This window comes from Nicotiana sylvestris, chromosome 10 (genome assembly GCF_000393655.2).
Source record: "Nicotiana sylvestris chromosome 10, ASM39365v2, whole genome shotgun sequence".
NCBI classification, from domain to species: domain Eukaryota; kingdom Viridiplantae; phylum Streptophyta; class Magnoliopsida; order Solanales; family Solanaceae; genus Nicotiana; species Nicotiana sylvestris.
In genome coordinates this window covers 149,644,228-149,661,095 of record NC_091066.1, presented here as the reverse complement: position 1 = coordinate 149,661,095, position 16,868 = coordinate 149,644,228, and the positions used below count along the sequence as shown (strand labels likewise).

The 16,868-nt window shown below is 38.1% G+C and overlaps 1 protein-coding gene across 1 annotated transcript; it reads right to left on the bottom strand.

Annotated features, from left to right (window-relative positions):
- Positions 1-3,708: 3,708 nt before the first annotated feature.
- On the bottom strand, positions 3,709-4,935 carry LOC104248844 (uncharacterized). Its single transcript, XM_009805171.2, has 2 exons — positions 4,166-4,935; positions 3,709-3,985 (listed from the first exon to the last, which is right to left on the bottom strand). The coding sequence occupies exons 1-2, from the start codon at positions 4,933-4,935 to the stop codon at positions 3,709-3,711; spliced, it is 1,047 nt and encodes a 348-aa protein (XP_009803473.2).
- Between the last annotated feature and the right edge of the window lie 11,933 nt (positions 4,936-16,868).

The following is a 16,868-nucleotide window of genomic DNA, read 5'->3' as shown; positions in this document are numbered from 1 at the left end:
CGGGTGCACATTTATGTGACCCAAATCCAAATCTCAACGGAGTCGAAATGTGTCAATAACCACGGGTGCATTGATGTGACGTGGTTCGAGATGTGTTTTCACGACGTTGCAATTCTCGCTAAAAATAATAATAATAAAAGCGGTAAAAAGTTAAAATTTGCACATAGGTTCAACATGTATTAAAATCAGATAAATAAGCCGAATATGACATTTGAGTGACCGTGCTAGAACCACGGAACTCGGGAATGCCTAACACCTTCTCCCGGGTTAACAGAATTCCTTATCCGGATTTTTAGTTCGCGGACTGTAATACAGAGTCAATCTTTTCCTCGATTCGGGATTCAACCAGTGACTTGGGATACCATAAATCTCCCATGTGGCGACTCTGAATTAAATAATAAATTCCGTTTCGATTGTCCTTTAATTGGAAAAACTCCCCTATGCCCCTGCGGGCGCAGGTAAATAGCACTCCGGGTAATTCTTCGGGCCAATTGCCTTTTGCCGCTTCAAACCTTTTTTGAGGTTTTGAATAATCACCTTGTTCGTTGATTCCGCTAGACCGTTTGTGCTCGGATGATAGGGCGAAGATGTGATTATTTTTATTTTTAAATCTTCGAGGAACTTTGTAATTTTTGCACCGATAAACTATGGCACATTGTCACATGCAATCTCCTTTGGTATACCGAATCTGCAAATTATATTCTCCCATAAGAAATCGACCACTTCGCGTTTCCCAGTCTTCTGATAGGGACCTTCTTCCACCCACTTAGAAAAAAAGTCAGTCAAAATTAAAAGAAATCTTACCTTTCCTGGAGCTGGTGGTAGTGGTTCGACGATGTCCATCCCCTATTTCATGAATGGCCATGGGAATAGAACCAAATGTAAAGGTTCTGGCGGTTGATGTACTAGTGGTGCATAGCGTTGGCACTTATCACATTTTCATACGAAATCTTTGGCGTCATGTTCCATGCGAGGCCAGTAGTATCCTGCCCGTACCAACTGCAGTACCAAGGAATCTACGCTCGAGTGATTTAGGCATATCCTTTCATGGACCTCTCTCATGACGTAGTTAGCTTCGAATTCCCCTAAGCATGGGGCCAATGGGCCTTGGAAAGATTTTCTATATAACTGTCCTCTTTTTAAGCTATATCGCGTTGTTTTGGTGCGCAACACCCAGGATGCTTTGGGATCTTCGGGCAACTTCCCGTGATCGAGATAATCGATAATTTCATTTCTCCATCGAATTTACCTCATAATAACCATCCGTATCCAAGACTGCGTTCATCAATTGTACTACCGTCCCAAACTACGATCCCGGACTCTTATCCCTTCATTTCCATTGATGATCCTAAGTTCGCCAATGCATCTGCTTCTGTGTTATCCTCCCTCGGGATATGAGTAACTGACCACTCCCGAAATTATGCTAACACAACTTGAACTTTTATCACGTATTGTTGCATGCGTTCTTCTTTGGTGTCAAAGATCTCGTATACCTGATTTACCACCAACTATGAGTCACATTTGATTTCTACGACCTCGGAGTCAAGTCCTCATTCCAATTCGAGCCCTGCAATCAAAGTTTCATACTCTGCTTCATTATTAGTTAGAGAGATTGTTCTGATGGCTTGCCTTAGGGTTTCCCTTGAAGGCGTAATTAAGACTATTTCTAGCTCGGACCCTTTTATGTTGGAAGCTCCATCCATGTATAAGGTCCAAATCCCCGATGTCGATTCCGACACCATTACCGCCTCTCTATTTGCCAGAGACAATAATCCCAGACTGAAATCGGCCAAGACTTGTGACTTAATTGCAGTCTTTGATTTATAATCTATGTCGAATTCACTCATTTTAACGGCCCATTTGGCCAATCTTCCTAAGAGCTTGGGTTTATGGAGAATGTTCCGCAAAGGGAAAGTAGTCACCACGGCTATCGAATGGCATTGAAAGTAGGGCCTCAACTTGCGAGCGGAAACTACGAGAGCTAAGGCCAGTTTCTCCAAATATGGGTAGCGAGTTTCTGCTCACGTTAAAATTTTACTAACATAATAAATGGGAGATTGCGTACCTTCGTCCTCTCGGACCAAAATCGCACTTACCGCAACTTTCGAGACCGTGAGCTAAACTAGCAGCATTTCACCTTCTTTTGGTTTTGAAAACAATGGAAGGCTTGATAAGTACTTCTTCAAATCCCTCAAAGCCTGATGGCACTCCAGTGTCCATTTGAAATTATTTTTCTTTTTGAGCAGTGCGAAGAAGCGATCACATTTTTCTGATGATCGGGAAATGAACCTGCTCAAAGCTGCCAATCTTCCTGTGAGCCTTTGGACTTCCTTTATGTTTGACAGCTAATCTGACATGTCTTCTATGACCTTAATTTTATCGAGGTTTACCTCAATTCCCCTTTGTGAGACTAGAAATCTCATAAACTTACCAGAACTAACCCCGAACGCGCATTTCTCGGGGTTGAGCTTCATATTAGGCTTCCTTAGTATGTCGAAAGTTTCTTGCAGATGTTTGAGGTGGTCACCTACATTCAAAGACTTAACGAGTGTATCGCCTATATAAACTTCCATATTTTTTCCTATTTGCTTTTCAAACATCTTGTTCACGAGTCGTTGATAAGTGGCTCCGTCGTTTTTCAACCCAAAAGGCATCACATTGTAACAATACATACCGAAATTTGTTATAAACGAAGTATTTTCCTGATCTTTTGGGTTCATCTTGATTTGATTTTACCTGAAATAAGTATCGAGAAAACTTATTAACTCATGCCTAACCGTGGCATCAATAATTTGATCGATATTTAGCAGTGGGAACGAGTCTTTCGGGCATGCCTTATTAAGATCTTTTTAATCCACACACATGCATAATTTGTTGTTCTTTCTAGGAACTACTACTACAGTAGCTAGCTAGTTCGGATATCTCACCTCACGATCGAACTGATATCAAACAAACGGGTTACCTCTTCTTTGATGAATTTATTCCTGGCTTCAGCAATAGGGAGCTTCTTTTGTTTTACCAGAAGTATGTTGGGATCCAAGCTTAACTTGTGCACGGTTACCTCTGTCAGGATACCTGTCATATCATCGTGCGACCATGCAAAACAATCGACATTAATTTCAAGAAATTCAATAAAATCATACCTGAGCTCTGGGTGTAGTCCCATCCCCAATTGGAATTTCCTTTCTAAGAATTCTTTGAACAATGAAACTTGCTCCAGTTCTTCTACCGTGAACTTTGTTGCATCCGTCTCTTCTTGAACTTGAAAATATATATAGGGGCCTGACACTGTTTCGATGCCTCTGTCCTCGAGCTCACTTTTTCTAGTTCGGGGGTAGGTGTTGGTTCCTATAATTGCTATACTGCGTGTTCCTTTCCTTTGCTACTAGAGACCGAAATTGCACTCATCTCTCTTGTTGTCGGTTGATCACGCCTTATCTATTTGATTCCTTCGGGTGTTGGAAACTTCAACAATTGGTGATATTTTGAGGGCACAACCTTCATCTCGTGTAACCATAGCCTTCCAAGGATGATATTGTATCCCATATCACCATCCACTACTTCAAAAAGGGTTGTTTTCGTTACCCCTTCAGGGTTCATGAGCAATAAAATCTCTCTCCGGGTCATCACGCTCGCGAAGTTGAATCCGGCTAGGAGCTTTGTGGACGAAATAATGCTTCCGATAAGTTTAGATTGGTCTAATACTCTCTATTGTATGATATTAGCCGAACTTCCTAGATCCACTAGAACACGTTTAATCTTAAAATCTAATACATTTAAAGAAATTACCAGTAGTAGCAATCCGTCTGCGTCGTCCTCATTAAAAGTGATGTCATCTTCTTGGAGCCTTTTGCTTGTAGTTATTGATACTTTCGTCTTCTTTGCCACCGAAAAGGTGACCCTGTTTATCTCATTCCCTCCAAAGATCATATTGATCATTTGGCATGGTAGTTCCTCTCCTGCTTTCGAGGGTTCTACGTTGTATCTGTTATGACCATAATTGTTCATAGTTCGGTCACTTAAGAACTCTCTAAGGTGACTATTCTTCAATAGTGTTGCCACTTCTTCCTAAAGGTGTCGACAGTCCCATGTACGGTGGCCATTCATTCCATGGCATTCACACCATAAGTTGGGATCTCTCTGGCTGGGATCAGATCTCACTGACCTCAAGAACCGTGCTTCTTTGATGTTTCTCAAGGCTGACACCAATTCCACCATACTGACGTTGAATTTGTATTTAGATAACTTGGGGTAAGAAGGATCCCATGACCCTGACACTTCTTTATCCTGTAGTGATCTGTTGTTCCGGCCACGATCAGTTTTTCTATCAACGATGAACTTGTCTGCTGGCCGGAAGCCTATGCCACAATCTTCGGTCCATTCGTAGAGCAAAATTTGGCCCTTCAAAGTCCGTTTGTCCGAGTCGTAATCATCTTTTGATTTTTCTCTATTCTTATCTTGTCCTTTGGTTGATGACGGAAAACCAACCTGATCATCTTCGATCCTTATTTTGGACTTGTACTGGTTGTAGACATCCGCCCAAGTCATTGCTTGAAACTCAAGAAGGCTTTCCTTCAATTTTCGGAAGGCGTCTGAACTTCTCGGATTCAGTCCTTTGGTGAGTGCTTCAGCTGCACATTCATCTAGGACAACCGGGAGCAATATTCTTTCCTTTTGGAATCGAGTAATGAATTCTCGCAGTAACTCGGACTCTCCCTGTGCAATCCTGAATATATCGTCCTTTTGGGCTTGTACCTTTCTGGCCCCGACATGGGACTTAATGAAAGAGTTTGCAAGAATTTCAAAATAATCTATGGAATGCTCGGCTAATAACGAATACTGCATCAAAGCTCCCCTCGTGGGAGTCTCTCCGAATTTCTTTAACAACACAGATTTAATTTTGTGAGGAGCTAAATCATTTCCTTTTACCGCCATTGTATAGGTGGTAATATTGCTCCTAAGGGTCCTAAGTTCCGTCATACTTTGGCACTTCAAGCATTTTGAACCATTTCGGGATCAATTCTGGTGTCACACTCGGCTTGTATGGCAATTGAGTGTACTTCTTTGAGTTCGGGCCCTTTAGTACTGGTGGCTCCCGGATTTTGTCCATGCGGGCATTTACTTCCCTCTTATACCGTAAAAGTTCATTCTTGAAAGGATTATTCTCGTTATTGCGACCAAATCCGCTCCCCCCCCCCAGCCCCATCGGAGGCAACTTCGTCTTACACCCCATGTTTTCGTACATGAGAGTACGTCATAAGTCAATCGATATAAGCTCAGAAATGAGATTATATTTGGAAGCATATAAAGTAAGTTAATCATGTTACCTTGGAGTTTACAAATATTTAAAATCATTAATAATAAGTACCAAGAGGGTTGGAAGGCTTAGAAGCTAAACGAATTGAAAAAAATAAGTCTCGTCGAAAGTCGACAAGTTTAGAATGTTATAACATGTACTTTTGGGTGAGACTAGTGTTCTTAACATGATAAGGAGGTTATGCTACGAGTTATTTTAGTCGTATGATAGTCATTTGCTACATTTTGAAGTCAAGCAAGTTGTGGAACAAAAGTTGGCAAAGGTCATTACAAGTTACATTCATAATGTGTTAAATATTAGGTTAAATGTAGCTGAGCTTTTCTCTCAATATAATTAATTGGATGATATACCTACCAAATTGAAGATCTATGAGTCTAGTTTCTAATGCATTAAATCGTTTGTCGATACGATGTCGGAGTTGAGAGGTATTTGCGTTTTTGCGAGACTGCGCAAGCAACTCCCATGGGACCCACTTAGGCGGTGCTCGACCTACTTCACTTTAAAATCAATTTGGATGCCTAATTTTTGCTCATTTTAGACTCAAATTCGTATCCAAACTTCTCCTAACCCTCCTAAACATATACCATAAGGGTTTGAAGTGATATCAAAGTGATTACACCATATTTCAACATCAAAAGTTAGTTCTAGTGAAGAACAACACCTCTTTGAAGTTGTGTTGTCATTGAGAATAGTTGTGGGCTATGTTTGGCTGAAATTTCAAGTTGTTGCTATTGGATTAGGTGAGTATAAAATCCTACTAATTTTTCTTAAGCTTTCTTGTATGTTGGTTAAGTTGTTAGGATGATAAACTACAAGATAATACTTGGATTAGCTTAAATCACTTCTATGGTATTTTATTGCAATTGAGGGCTGTTGTAAGCTAAATGTAATTTGGATTTTAACTTAAAGCTACTGTAGGATGTATGTATATTGTGTTCTTGCATGTGCTTAAGGTTATCTTGATTTTAATTAAATTAAATGGATGGACTAGACATGAACTAGTGAATAAAGTTGCTAATTGAGGATAGTTGGAGTTGTGAATTGTTTGCGTTATTATAAATATATGGTATAAGGATGGAATAATTGATTAATGACTTTATTATCATGTTAATTATACTGTTAAGTTGAATTAAGAAGTCTATAAGTGGTGATATGAGGTATACGGATTCCAATCGGAGCTTGCCGCTCATCATGAAGTAGTTGTGACTTGTTGTTGCTAAATGGTGTCTTGTTATTAATATTTATATGTTGTTGGATTTCTCTATTTGTTGTTGTTGGTATATGGTATTGGAGGAGGACCTTGTTATAGGAGAGATGCTGCCCAAATTTACATAAACGAGCTACTAGTTTAAGTTGTGGACTTAGCCTTTACTGAGCACTGATTTTGAATCTTCTTATGCTATGTTAGATTGAGTTGAGTTGTTTGAAAAATTTCTTGGGAGGTATTAAGGACTCAAAGGAGTTAAAGTATGTTAAGACACTTCCTTATTTCTTTTGGCATGATCTAAAGTTAAATGAACGAAAACGATACGCTATTCCATAATGGATCTACTCATATAAACTAAGGTTGTCCATATTGTTCTTTCCTTATAAAGTTATTCTAAGTAAGCATGTATGATCCTTGAATCCTAATGAGGTTCATATTGATGGTAAGGATGTCCATAATGTTAATCGAATGTGCAACGACCTTACGTCACTCCGAAAGGTTTAGAACGTGATTTCATGAGTCCAGCATGCATTATATATAGTATCTATTTTACTCTACCGAGCCGTACTATAGTCGGCCGGGTACAACACCTATTGTGCAACCATTGATCAGTTGGGTTTACCGAGCTTCACGTGGCCGGGTACGATTCTACCGAGCCTTATGATGGCCGATTATGTTTCTACCGAGTCCTCTTCGAGGCCGGGTACAATATGATGATGATGATGCCCATAGAGGCGTATGTTTTTAAAAGTTTATGTATATGTATGTATCATTCATTTTATGTCAGTAGCCCTCAGAAGCACTCGGATGTTACATGTTGTATCTCATCTATCTCTTTTTATATTACTGTTCTTATTTATGTTTTCCTGCCTTATATATGCAGTACTTTATTCGTACTGACGTCCCTTTCGCCTAGGGATGTTGCGTTTTCATGTTCACGAGTCCTGACAGACATGTTGACAGTCATCCTAGTAGGCTATCTGCCTAGCGAAAGGTGTTGGTGCACTCCACTTGCTCCGGAGTTGCCTATTTGGTCAGTATGATTTGGACATGTATTGATTGGTATGGTGGGGCCCTGTCCCGACCTTTATGATGTTTGTGTACTCTTAGAGGCTTGTAGATAGATGTCATGTATATGAAAGATTGTATGGCCTTGTTAGCCTATGTTTAGTGTACGAGTGATCATTTTAGTCTTATAGGCTCGTATGTTACATATATAAAATACATGTTGGGTCATCCTATATCTAGTATTTTCTTATATTTTATTCTGGTTATATCACGATGGCCTTTCAGGCTCATTTACCCTTGAGAGTATGATAATTAAGATACGTTACGTTGGTACTCAGTTGAGTTAGGCACTGGGAGTCTATCGCGGCCCTTCAGTTTGGGTCGTGACACTTCGCCCCTGGGACTGCTGTTGTCGACCCTCTGCATTGTTTGATTTGTGGGAACACCGGGGGGAAATGGATATCGTATGTTTGCATTATTCTAAGCCCCCGACAGCGCATGCTTCAATTCCTTCATAACCTAATCTTGTCGCGTGAGATGGCCTATAATGTTCGCTTGTTGATCTTGCAAGACCCTTACCGTGTCAACGACATGCTACTCATCAGCATCATCGGGAGTTGTTTCCCGAGCATGTCGAGGATACTTCTTGTCATGCACTGGTGTGGCTCCATTCCCCTCATTGTGGGTGTCACTGAATGATTCCCCGAAGTGAGGTTGATCTCCTCGAACCTCGGGGTTGTGCATGTTGTTAACAGTGTTATCTGTCATTTTTTATGATCTTTTCTAAGACAAAATAATCAAAGCACGTTAGTAAAAAAGGCAAGGATCAATTTAGTTGCACGACTGTCTAGGCCCCACGGTGGGCGCCAAACTATTTACCCGTAAAACGGTACAGTTGAATTTATACGTAGTTTCTAGACAAGTGAACTAACTTGATCCTGAAAATAATAAAATAAGCTAAGAACTATGTAATACTTAGCCTTAAAATGTAGATGAAATAGCAGAAATGACAATTTCGAGAACAAGGTTTCCAGGCACGACAACGATGAAATCAAAAAGCGAGAAAGTAAAATTGTATTAAGCTTTGTATAGAATGCAGTGTAAGTTTGCCAGAAAATTTATATCCATTACAATGATAACTAGGCTCACTATTTATAGTTGTGACTAGGGAAGCGGGTCCTTGGATTGTGCCCTCCTTTAATGCCAGTTACGAGGGTTATTGATGAAGATGTTGTCACACCTCCTTTTTCCGCCCCCGCGAGGGTACAAGGAGTTTTTTCCAATTAAAGGACAATCGAAATGGGATTTATTTATTTATTTCAGAGTCGCCACTTGGGAGATTTAGAGTGTCCCAAGTCACCAATTTTAATCCCGAATCGGGGAAAAGCATGACTCTGTATTACAGTCCGCGAACCAGAAATCCGGATAAGGAATTCTGTTAACCCGGGAGAAGGTGTTAGGCATTCCCGAGTTCCGTGGTTCTAGCACGGTCACTCAACTGTTATATTCGGCTTGATTATCTGATATAATACGTATTATAAACTTATGTGCAAATTTTATCCTTTAGCCGCTTTTATTATTTTTTATTTATTGTTATTATTTTACGGAGAATTGCAACATTGTGAAAACGTATTTCAAACCACGTCGCAATCAATGCACCCGTGGTTATCGACACATTTCGACTCCGTTGAGATTTGGATTTGGGTTACATAAATGCACACCCATATTTAAGAAAATAATTTGTTAAAGACGCGCCTAGAGCGACTAGCGTATTGTTGATTTGGGAAAGGCCGTAAAATTTCACTAGACGGCCAACTCCGATGTTCTAAATAATTAATACATACATTTGTGAGGGCCCCGCAATCTATACATTTTACTAAGCGAGGCTCATCTCATTTATTTTAAATGGACAAATCTTAAAGCGACTACATTTTTCTATTAAAATTAGTCTCTAAAATAAAGAAAGAAAATCCTAATTAATTACGCTTTTTATTATTATTATTTTAAGAAAACATGGATTCTATTGCTAGATTAATACAAATATTGATGAAAAGGAATTTTACTCAAAAACTTCGAAATTATAAATAAAATAAAAATTCGACAACTAATATTCAAAAGAATCAAATATAGCTAGATTAAAACACAGCATTGTTATAAAAAAACTATTGAGATTAATTATTCACAACCATTTGAAACTAGATTTAACCATAATTACTAAAACTTATTAGTTCTTCTAATCTTGCTTGAACTCAAATCATGCCTTAATGCCTAATTTACGAAATTTAATTTAAATTCATGCCTTAGCTAAATTTAGCTACTTGTTCATGATTAACCTACTGTTGATAATCTTGAAACCTTCCATAACTAGTGAATTAACCCGTTTTGCCAAACCGATTCATTAAAGACTAACTTATGTTATTTTTTTCTTATTCCAATTATTATTCAGTAATACATGAAATAGCTTAAATACAATCAATAAAAGGAACAAAAAAAACGAAATTAAAACTTCAAAATTTCATTCTTCATATGTATTCATGCTTCCACATTATTAGCTTGCAATAGCTAGTATTACAGTCGTGTACCTGGTATTGGAAACAAAAGAAGATGAAGATGAGAATCAGCAGCAGTAATAACAATACAGCACAGCAACAACAACCCAGCAACAGTAACAACCCAGGAACAGAGTTTGCAAACCGGCGGAGTAGTAATCCCAAAACAGAAACTTCAAGCTTCGATGAAACAACAACAATTAATGCTGATTTCAAACAATGAAAGCAAGTAGAAGATTTTTTTTTAGTTTTTTATTTGAAAGTTTTAATATTTTCGGAATTTTTCTTTCTCTCTTAAATATTCAGCTCTTTTTTTCTCTCTTATTCTCTCTATTCTTCTCTGTTCGTCCGTCTAAAAACTCCCCTCCCAAAATCTGATCAAGTTTCTCTATTTATTTTCCATCCCAAACCCTTTAATCCATTAATAAAACCATACTTTCTCCTACCAAACCCATTATCTTTCCACTCATCCCCCACTACATTAAACAAATATATCAACTCCACCCCATTACATCTTATCCCTCATGCCTAACATAAACAAATACAATATCCCCCCCCCCCACTATATTATGTCTTGTCCCCCATTATATTAAACAATTATATCACCCACACCCCATTACATTTTGTTCCCCATGCTTAACATAAAGAATTACAAAATGTGCAATTCCTAAACTACCCCTCCGACCTTATTGCAATTATCATTTTACCCCTGAACGTACTGCAAATTACCAAACTACCCCCATCAGCTATAACCAATTCACCTAATCAATCTTAACCAAAATATAGCCAATATGATCAATTTCTAACAATGTTCAACAACAAAATTCAAACTAAATGATGAACAACAAAGAAACAACTAAAATTATCTTGATTGAACAACATCTTTAACAACAAACAAACCTACTTTCAGATTCAACAACAACAACAACAAACAAATATATTCAGATTTCTAAATTCAATAATCATTTGAACTTAAAATCTAACAACTTTACAACCAACAATTCCTATATTAAAACTAAACAAAATCATGAAGCAAACTGAAGAAATAATCAAAAATGATAATCAACAAACAAGAAGATCAAACTATACTAATTTCGGATTCAAGATCAATCAAACTAAGTATGAACATAAATGAAAAGATTCAACAACAATAACAAACAAGCTTTATTCAAACTTCGAATTAAACTTAAACAAAACAAACAAACATATTCAAATCACTAATCTTCAAATAATCAATTAATCTTTTTAAATTAAATCCAACAAAAATTCTAACAAAGATACATGATCCAAAAATTAAAACCAAAACATAACTTCACATTAAATCACTGAATTAAAAACGAACTTCAAAAAAAAAAGTGAACATGAATTGAATCCATTTTAAAACAACAAAACATGACGGATTCAAACGATTTAAACTAACACACTTCTATACTAAATCCTTTTAAAATTAACAGAACAAACTAAAGACAAAATTCATTGAACTTCAACTTAAAACTAAAAACATTATAATTACTAACAATTTCTACCTAAAAATAAACAAGAAAAATAAAACAACTAAATAAAAAATCAAGAACAAGAATCAAACATTTAATGATTTCGGATCCGAAAAATATCAAATAAATTACGGACAATAAATGAGACTCAAACCAACTAACCGGATCGGAACGATGATGAACTCGAACGAAAACAAATCTGCCCTGAAACAAATATCGCACCAAAACCATTTGACGCCGAAGAAGATCACGAACGGACAAACGAAGAACTTGAAGAAAGAAGTAGCGGACAGCAGCAACAATGGAGGACACGAAGCAGCAGCAGCACAAAGAGAAAAGGACGCAGCAGCAGTATGGGTTGAAGAAGACGCAGCAACGACGAGGAGGAGGTGGTGGTGAAACTGTAGCACAGTAGGGTCGTTTGGTTGGGAGAAGCTGCTCGTCATGGCTTAATCTTAGTAGAAGCAGAAACAGTCGAGCTTGGCCATGAGGACGATGAAGTAAAGCAGCAGCGACGAGGTTGAGAGCAGTCATGGGAGCTCGAGTTCGATCTCGACGAAGACGAGGAAGATGAAGTAAACTTCTTGGCTTTTGGTTTGGAGCTACTGTTCGACGCAGAGGCAGCTGGAAGCAGCTGGGGACGACGCTAGGAGGAGGCTGGTACGGGCAGCCATGGGAGGTGGGGTTTGGAGCTTTGGGGAAGATGAAGAGAAAGAAGGGGGGGCGGATAGCTTAGCATTTTTTAGGGTTTTCTTTTCTTTGTTTTGTAAAAATGTAAGATAATAGGGGTGTTGGGTCTTTGGGTTATGGACCGGGTCGACCCGGTTTGAAATGGACCGGGTCGTGGGGAAGGTTGGACAATTTTTTGGGCCTGTGGCTTGAATTTGAAGAAGAGGCCCAATTTCGATTTTTTGTATTTTTGCTCTCTTTTCTTCTTTTATTTTTCTAAAACTAAATTCTAAAAATCCTTAAATTATTATTAAGAACTAAATTAAGTTATAAAAGCGCAAATTATCTCCCAATAACAATTAACGCACAATTAAGTAATAATTAAGCATAAAATTGTATATTTGGACATTAAATGCTAAAAATGTAAAAAATGCCTATTTTTGTAATTTTTAATTTTTGTAAAACAAACTTAATTACTAACAATTGTAGAATTAAATCCTACATGCAAAATGTGACATATTTTTGTATTTTTTATTAATTTAAAAATAAACATGCACAGACAAATACAAATAATTATCCAAAAAATGTCACAAAAATTCTCAAAATTGCACACCAAGGAAAATTATTTTATTTTGAATTTTTGGGAGTAATTCTTTCATAGGGCAAAAATTACGTGTTTACAGCTGCCCCTCTTTGCCCGAAGACACGAAGGGTTTTCGTGCAAAGATAAAGTGAGCGATTTTTGCCCATCCGAGTACTCCGTATGAAGCATTTTTTGAAAAAGATTTGACCGAACCTTTGCTTCAGAGGTTTCCTACATATCCTGGGCTAAACAGGAATCAGGTCAATGTAGTTCGGGAAGTTTTGGTAGCTGGGACTACCGTGGGACTGCAATGTTACTGTTGTTGCATGCTATTACCACTGCTTACCGATCTCCTTGTTACACCGTGTTTAAAAGAAAACAAGAAGCTAGGCTAGACTGCAACTTGTTCTTGTTGCCTTGCTTTCTTGTCGGCTTGTGTTTCCTCCGGTGCTTTTCTTCCGTGAATTTGGGGATGACACTGGCCCTTTGCTTATCTGAATACCAGTTTTCATCATTTTGCTCGGTCCGCTGGGGATATGGATTTCTTCATTAAGCCAGTCGGCGGTTCCTCTGGGGATACGGCTTTCTTTATCAGATTTGTTATGCTGGGCATGATTTATTGTTCACATGCCATTTCTTTCAAGATGCGTCTTTTCTTCCTTTTGACACATGCACTTGAGTTTGTGCTGGGACCTCTTGTTGCAACCTTCTGCTTCCCGGTGCTGGGGATTTTTATTGTTTCCTGCTGGGAATTCCTGTTGTAACCTTCTGCCTTCTGGTGGGGTTACTTATTTCAAGATCTGAAGTATAAGACTGAAAAGTATTCCTCTCGTTATACAGGTGGACGCCTAACTTCAACAAACAACTTTGAAAAATAAACGTCATTCCTCTCTTCAGGCGGGCTCCTGACTTCAAACAAACAACTTTTAAAATAAACGACATTCCTCTCTTCAGGCGGGCTCCTGATTTCAATCAACAACTTTTAAAAATAAAATGTCATTCCTTTCTTTAGGTTGGCGAGATTTAAACAACTTTAAAAATAAAAACGCCTTTCTTCTCTTCAGGCGGGCTCCTGATTTCAACAACAACTTTGAAAATAAACGTCATTCCTCTCTTCAGGCGGGCTCCTGACTTCAACAACTTTGAAAATAAAAATGCCATTCCTTTCTTTAGGTTGGCGGGATTTTAACAACAACTTTTAAAATAAACGCCATTCCTCTCTTCAGGCGGGCTCCTAACTTCAACAACAACTTTAAAAATAAACGCCTTTCCTTTCTTCAGGCGGGCTCCTGACTTCAACAACTTTGAAAATAAAATGTCATTCCTTTCTTTAGGTTGGCGAGATTTAAACAACTTTTAAAATAAACGCCTTTCCTCTCTTCAGGCGGGCTCCTGACTTCAACAACAACTTTTAAAATAAAATGTCATTCCTCTCTTCAGGCGGGCTCCTGACTTCAACAGCTTTGAAAATAAAATGTCATTCCTTTCTTTAGGTTGGCAAGATTTAAACAACTTTAAAAATAAACGCCTTTCCTCTCTTCACGCGGGCTCCTGACTTCAATAACAACTTTTAAAATAAACGCCATTCCTCTCTTCAGGCGGGCTCCTGACTTCAACAACAACTTTAAAAATAAACGCCTTTCCTTTCTTCAGGCGGGCTCCTGACTTCAACAACTTTGAAAATAAAATGTCATTCCTTTCTTTAGGTTGGCGAGATTTAAACAACTTTTAAAAATAAACGCCATTCCTCTCTTCAGGCGGGCTCCTGACTTCAAACAAACTTTAAAATAAAAATGCCATTTCCTTTCTTTAGGTTGGCGAAATTTCAACAACTTTTTTAAAAAAAAAATAAAAATAAAGCGTCATTCCTCTCTTCAGGCGGGCTCCTGACTTCAACAACAACTTTGAAAAATAAAATGTCATTCCTTTTGCTAGGTTGGCGAGATTTTAACAACTTTTAAAAATAAAACGCCTTTCCTCTCTTCAGGCGGGCTCCTGACTTCAACAACAACTGAACATTGATAATCTTAAGAAAACTAAAAAATGACTCCCTTTTTTTCAATTTCAAACTTCTTCTTTTTTTTTTTTTTTCAAATTATCCGACTAAGATTTTATTATATCATCTTGGGAGAAAAATTCCATCGGACCAAGATTTTGACTCTAGGAGATAAATCGTCAAACTAGGTCCATTTTATTGTGATCTTAGGAGAAAGATTCATTGGACTAAGATTTGATATCTTAGGAGAAAATTTCATCGGACTAAGATTTCTATCTTAGGAGAAAAATTCATCGGACTAAGATTTGGTATCTTAGGAGAAAATTTCATCGGACTAAGATTTGATATCTTATCTTGGGAGAAAAAATTCCATCGAACCAAGATTGTGACTCTAGGAGATAAATCGTCAAACTAGGTCCATTTTGTTGTGATCTTAGGAGAAAGATTCATCGGACTAAGATTTGATATCTTAGGAGAAAAATTCATCGGACTAAGATTTGATATCTTATCTTGGGAGAAAAATTTCATCGGACCAAGATTGTGACTCTTGGAGATAAATCGTCAAACTAGGTCCATTTTGTTGTGATCTTAGGAAAAAGATTCATCGGACTAAGATTTGATATCTTAGGAGAAAAATTCATCGGACTAAGATTTGATATCTTAGGAGAAAAATTCATCGGACTAAGATTGTATCGGGAGGGAAATTCATCAGATTAGGACTTTTTATCCTAGGAGGAAAATGTAAAGATCAATGATTTGAGAAACTTACCTTTGTAATTTCTTCTTTTCTTTTCTTTTTCCTTTGCGCTGCTTTGTTCTTGCTTGCTGGGGATAATACCACTGGGGGAGTCTCCTTTCTTCCCCTCCTTCAAATTTTTTTTTTATTTTCTCTCAACACTGCTGGGGATAAAAGTATTATCTTCTTGGGGTAACGTTGTTGAGGATAACGCTGCTGGGGAATTTTATCCCTTCAAATCGATGTTTCATTCTTCTGGAAGCTGCTGGGGATGATAATGACTTTTGCTTTTTCTAAACACCAGTTTCATCTCTTTGGTTCTGTCCGCTGGGGATACAACTCCTTTTATTAAAACTTATTGTGTTGGGGGCAACACTGGTTCAAAGACCACTTCCTTTGAGACTGGTGTTATCTTTATTCTTCCCCGAATAGGTACCTAACTTCCAGAAAATTTTCTAAATGAAAGGAAAATTTTCTACCCCAGTTTGACAATCTCCCTTATGGCATGCATTTCCGACATCAATGCCATTTCCTTTACCTGTTTCAAATCAAACAAAATTTGTTAGTTTAAAGCGCGGTAGTTGGTTGTGATACTCCTACTGGGGATGGCTTTCCATTTCTCCTTCCTTGCTCTGCGTTCCACAACTTGTTGGGGATGATATTATTTGCTGGGAATGATGCCTTTCTGACGGGGATATCCCTCTTCTTTTGTGGCATAGTTCGGAAACTGTCATTTTCCCGACCTTTTAGTCTTGCATGAATTTCCCGAATCATGCTCATTGTGCTCCTTAATTTGTCCACGGGCCTTAGCCTTGAGGTTTATAACCTTTGATTTTGGCAAGGGTATCCCTCTTGACACTCGTCAATCCTTTTGTCATTTCCCTTTTGCTGGGGATATCTTTTTTGACATTGGCCTCGCGCTTGTTCCTTGCTGACTATACCACTTGGATGTACTAGTCAGATCTCATCTTGTATAATTGGAAAGTTGATGGCCTATTTTGAAGTCATTTCCCACTGGTTCTGACCAAACAGACTCTACTGGGGAATTTTCCATGAAAGGAGAAAGATAAAAGGGAACAGAATAAAAGACAAAACGGAAAAAGATGACTCTTTAACAAAAGAAACTATAAATAAAAACCTATCAAACGCAAATACCGACTCTAATGGTCATGACATGCACATGTGGCCTATCCTCTGCCGTCAATCGTCTTTCAAGACCTTCAATTGGCAATTCCCCATCTGATTCCCAATCTTATTCGACTTGTAGTACCCGAAGGGTTTTCACTATCAAGCCTCTCTCATTTTGGTTT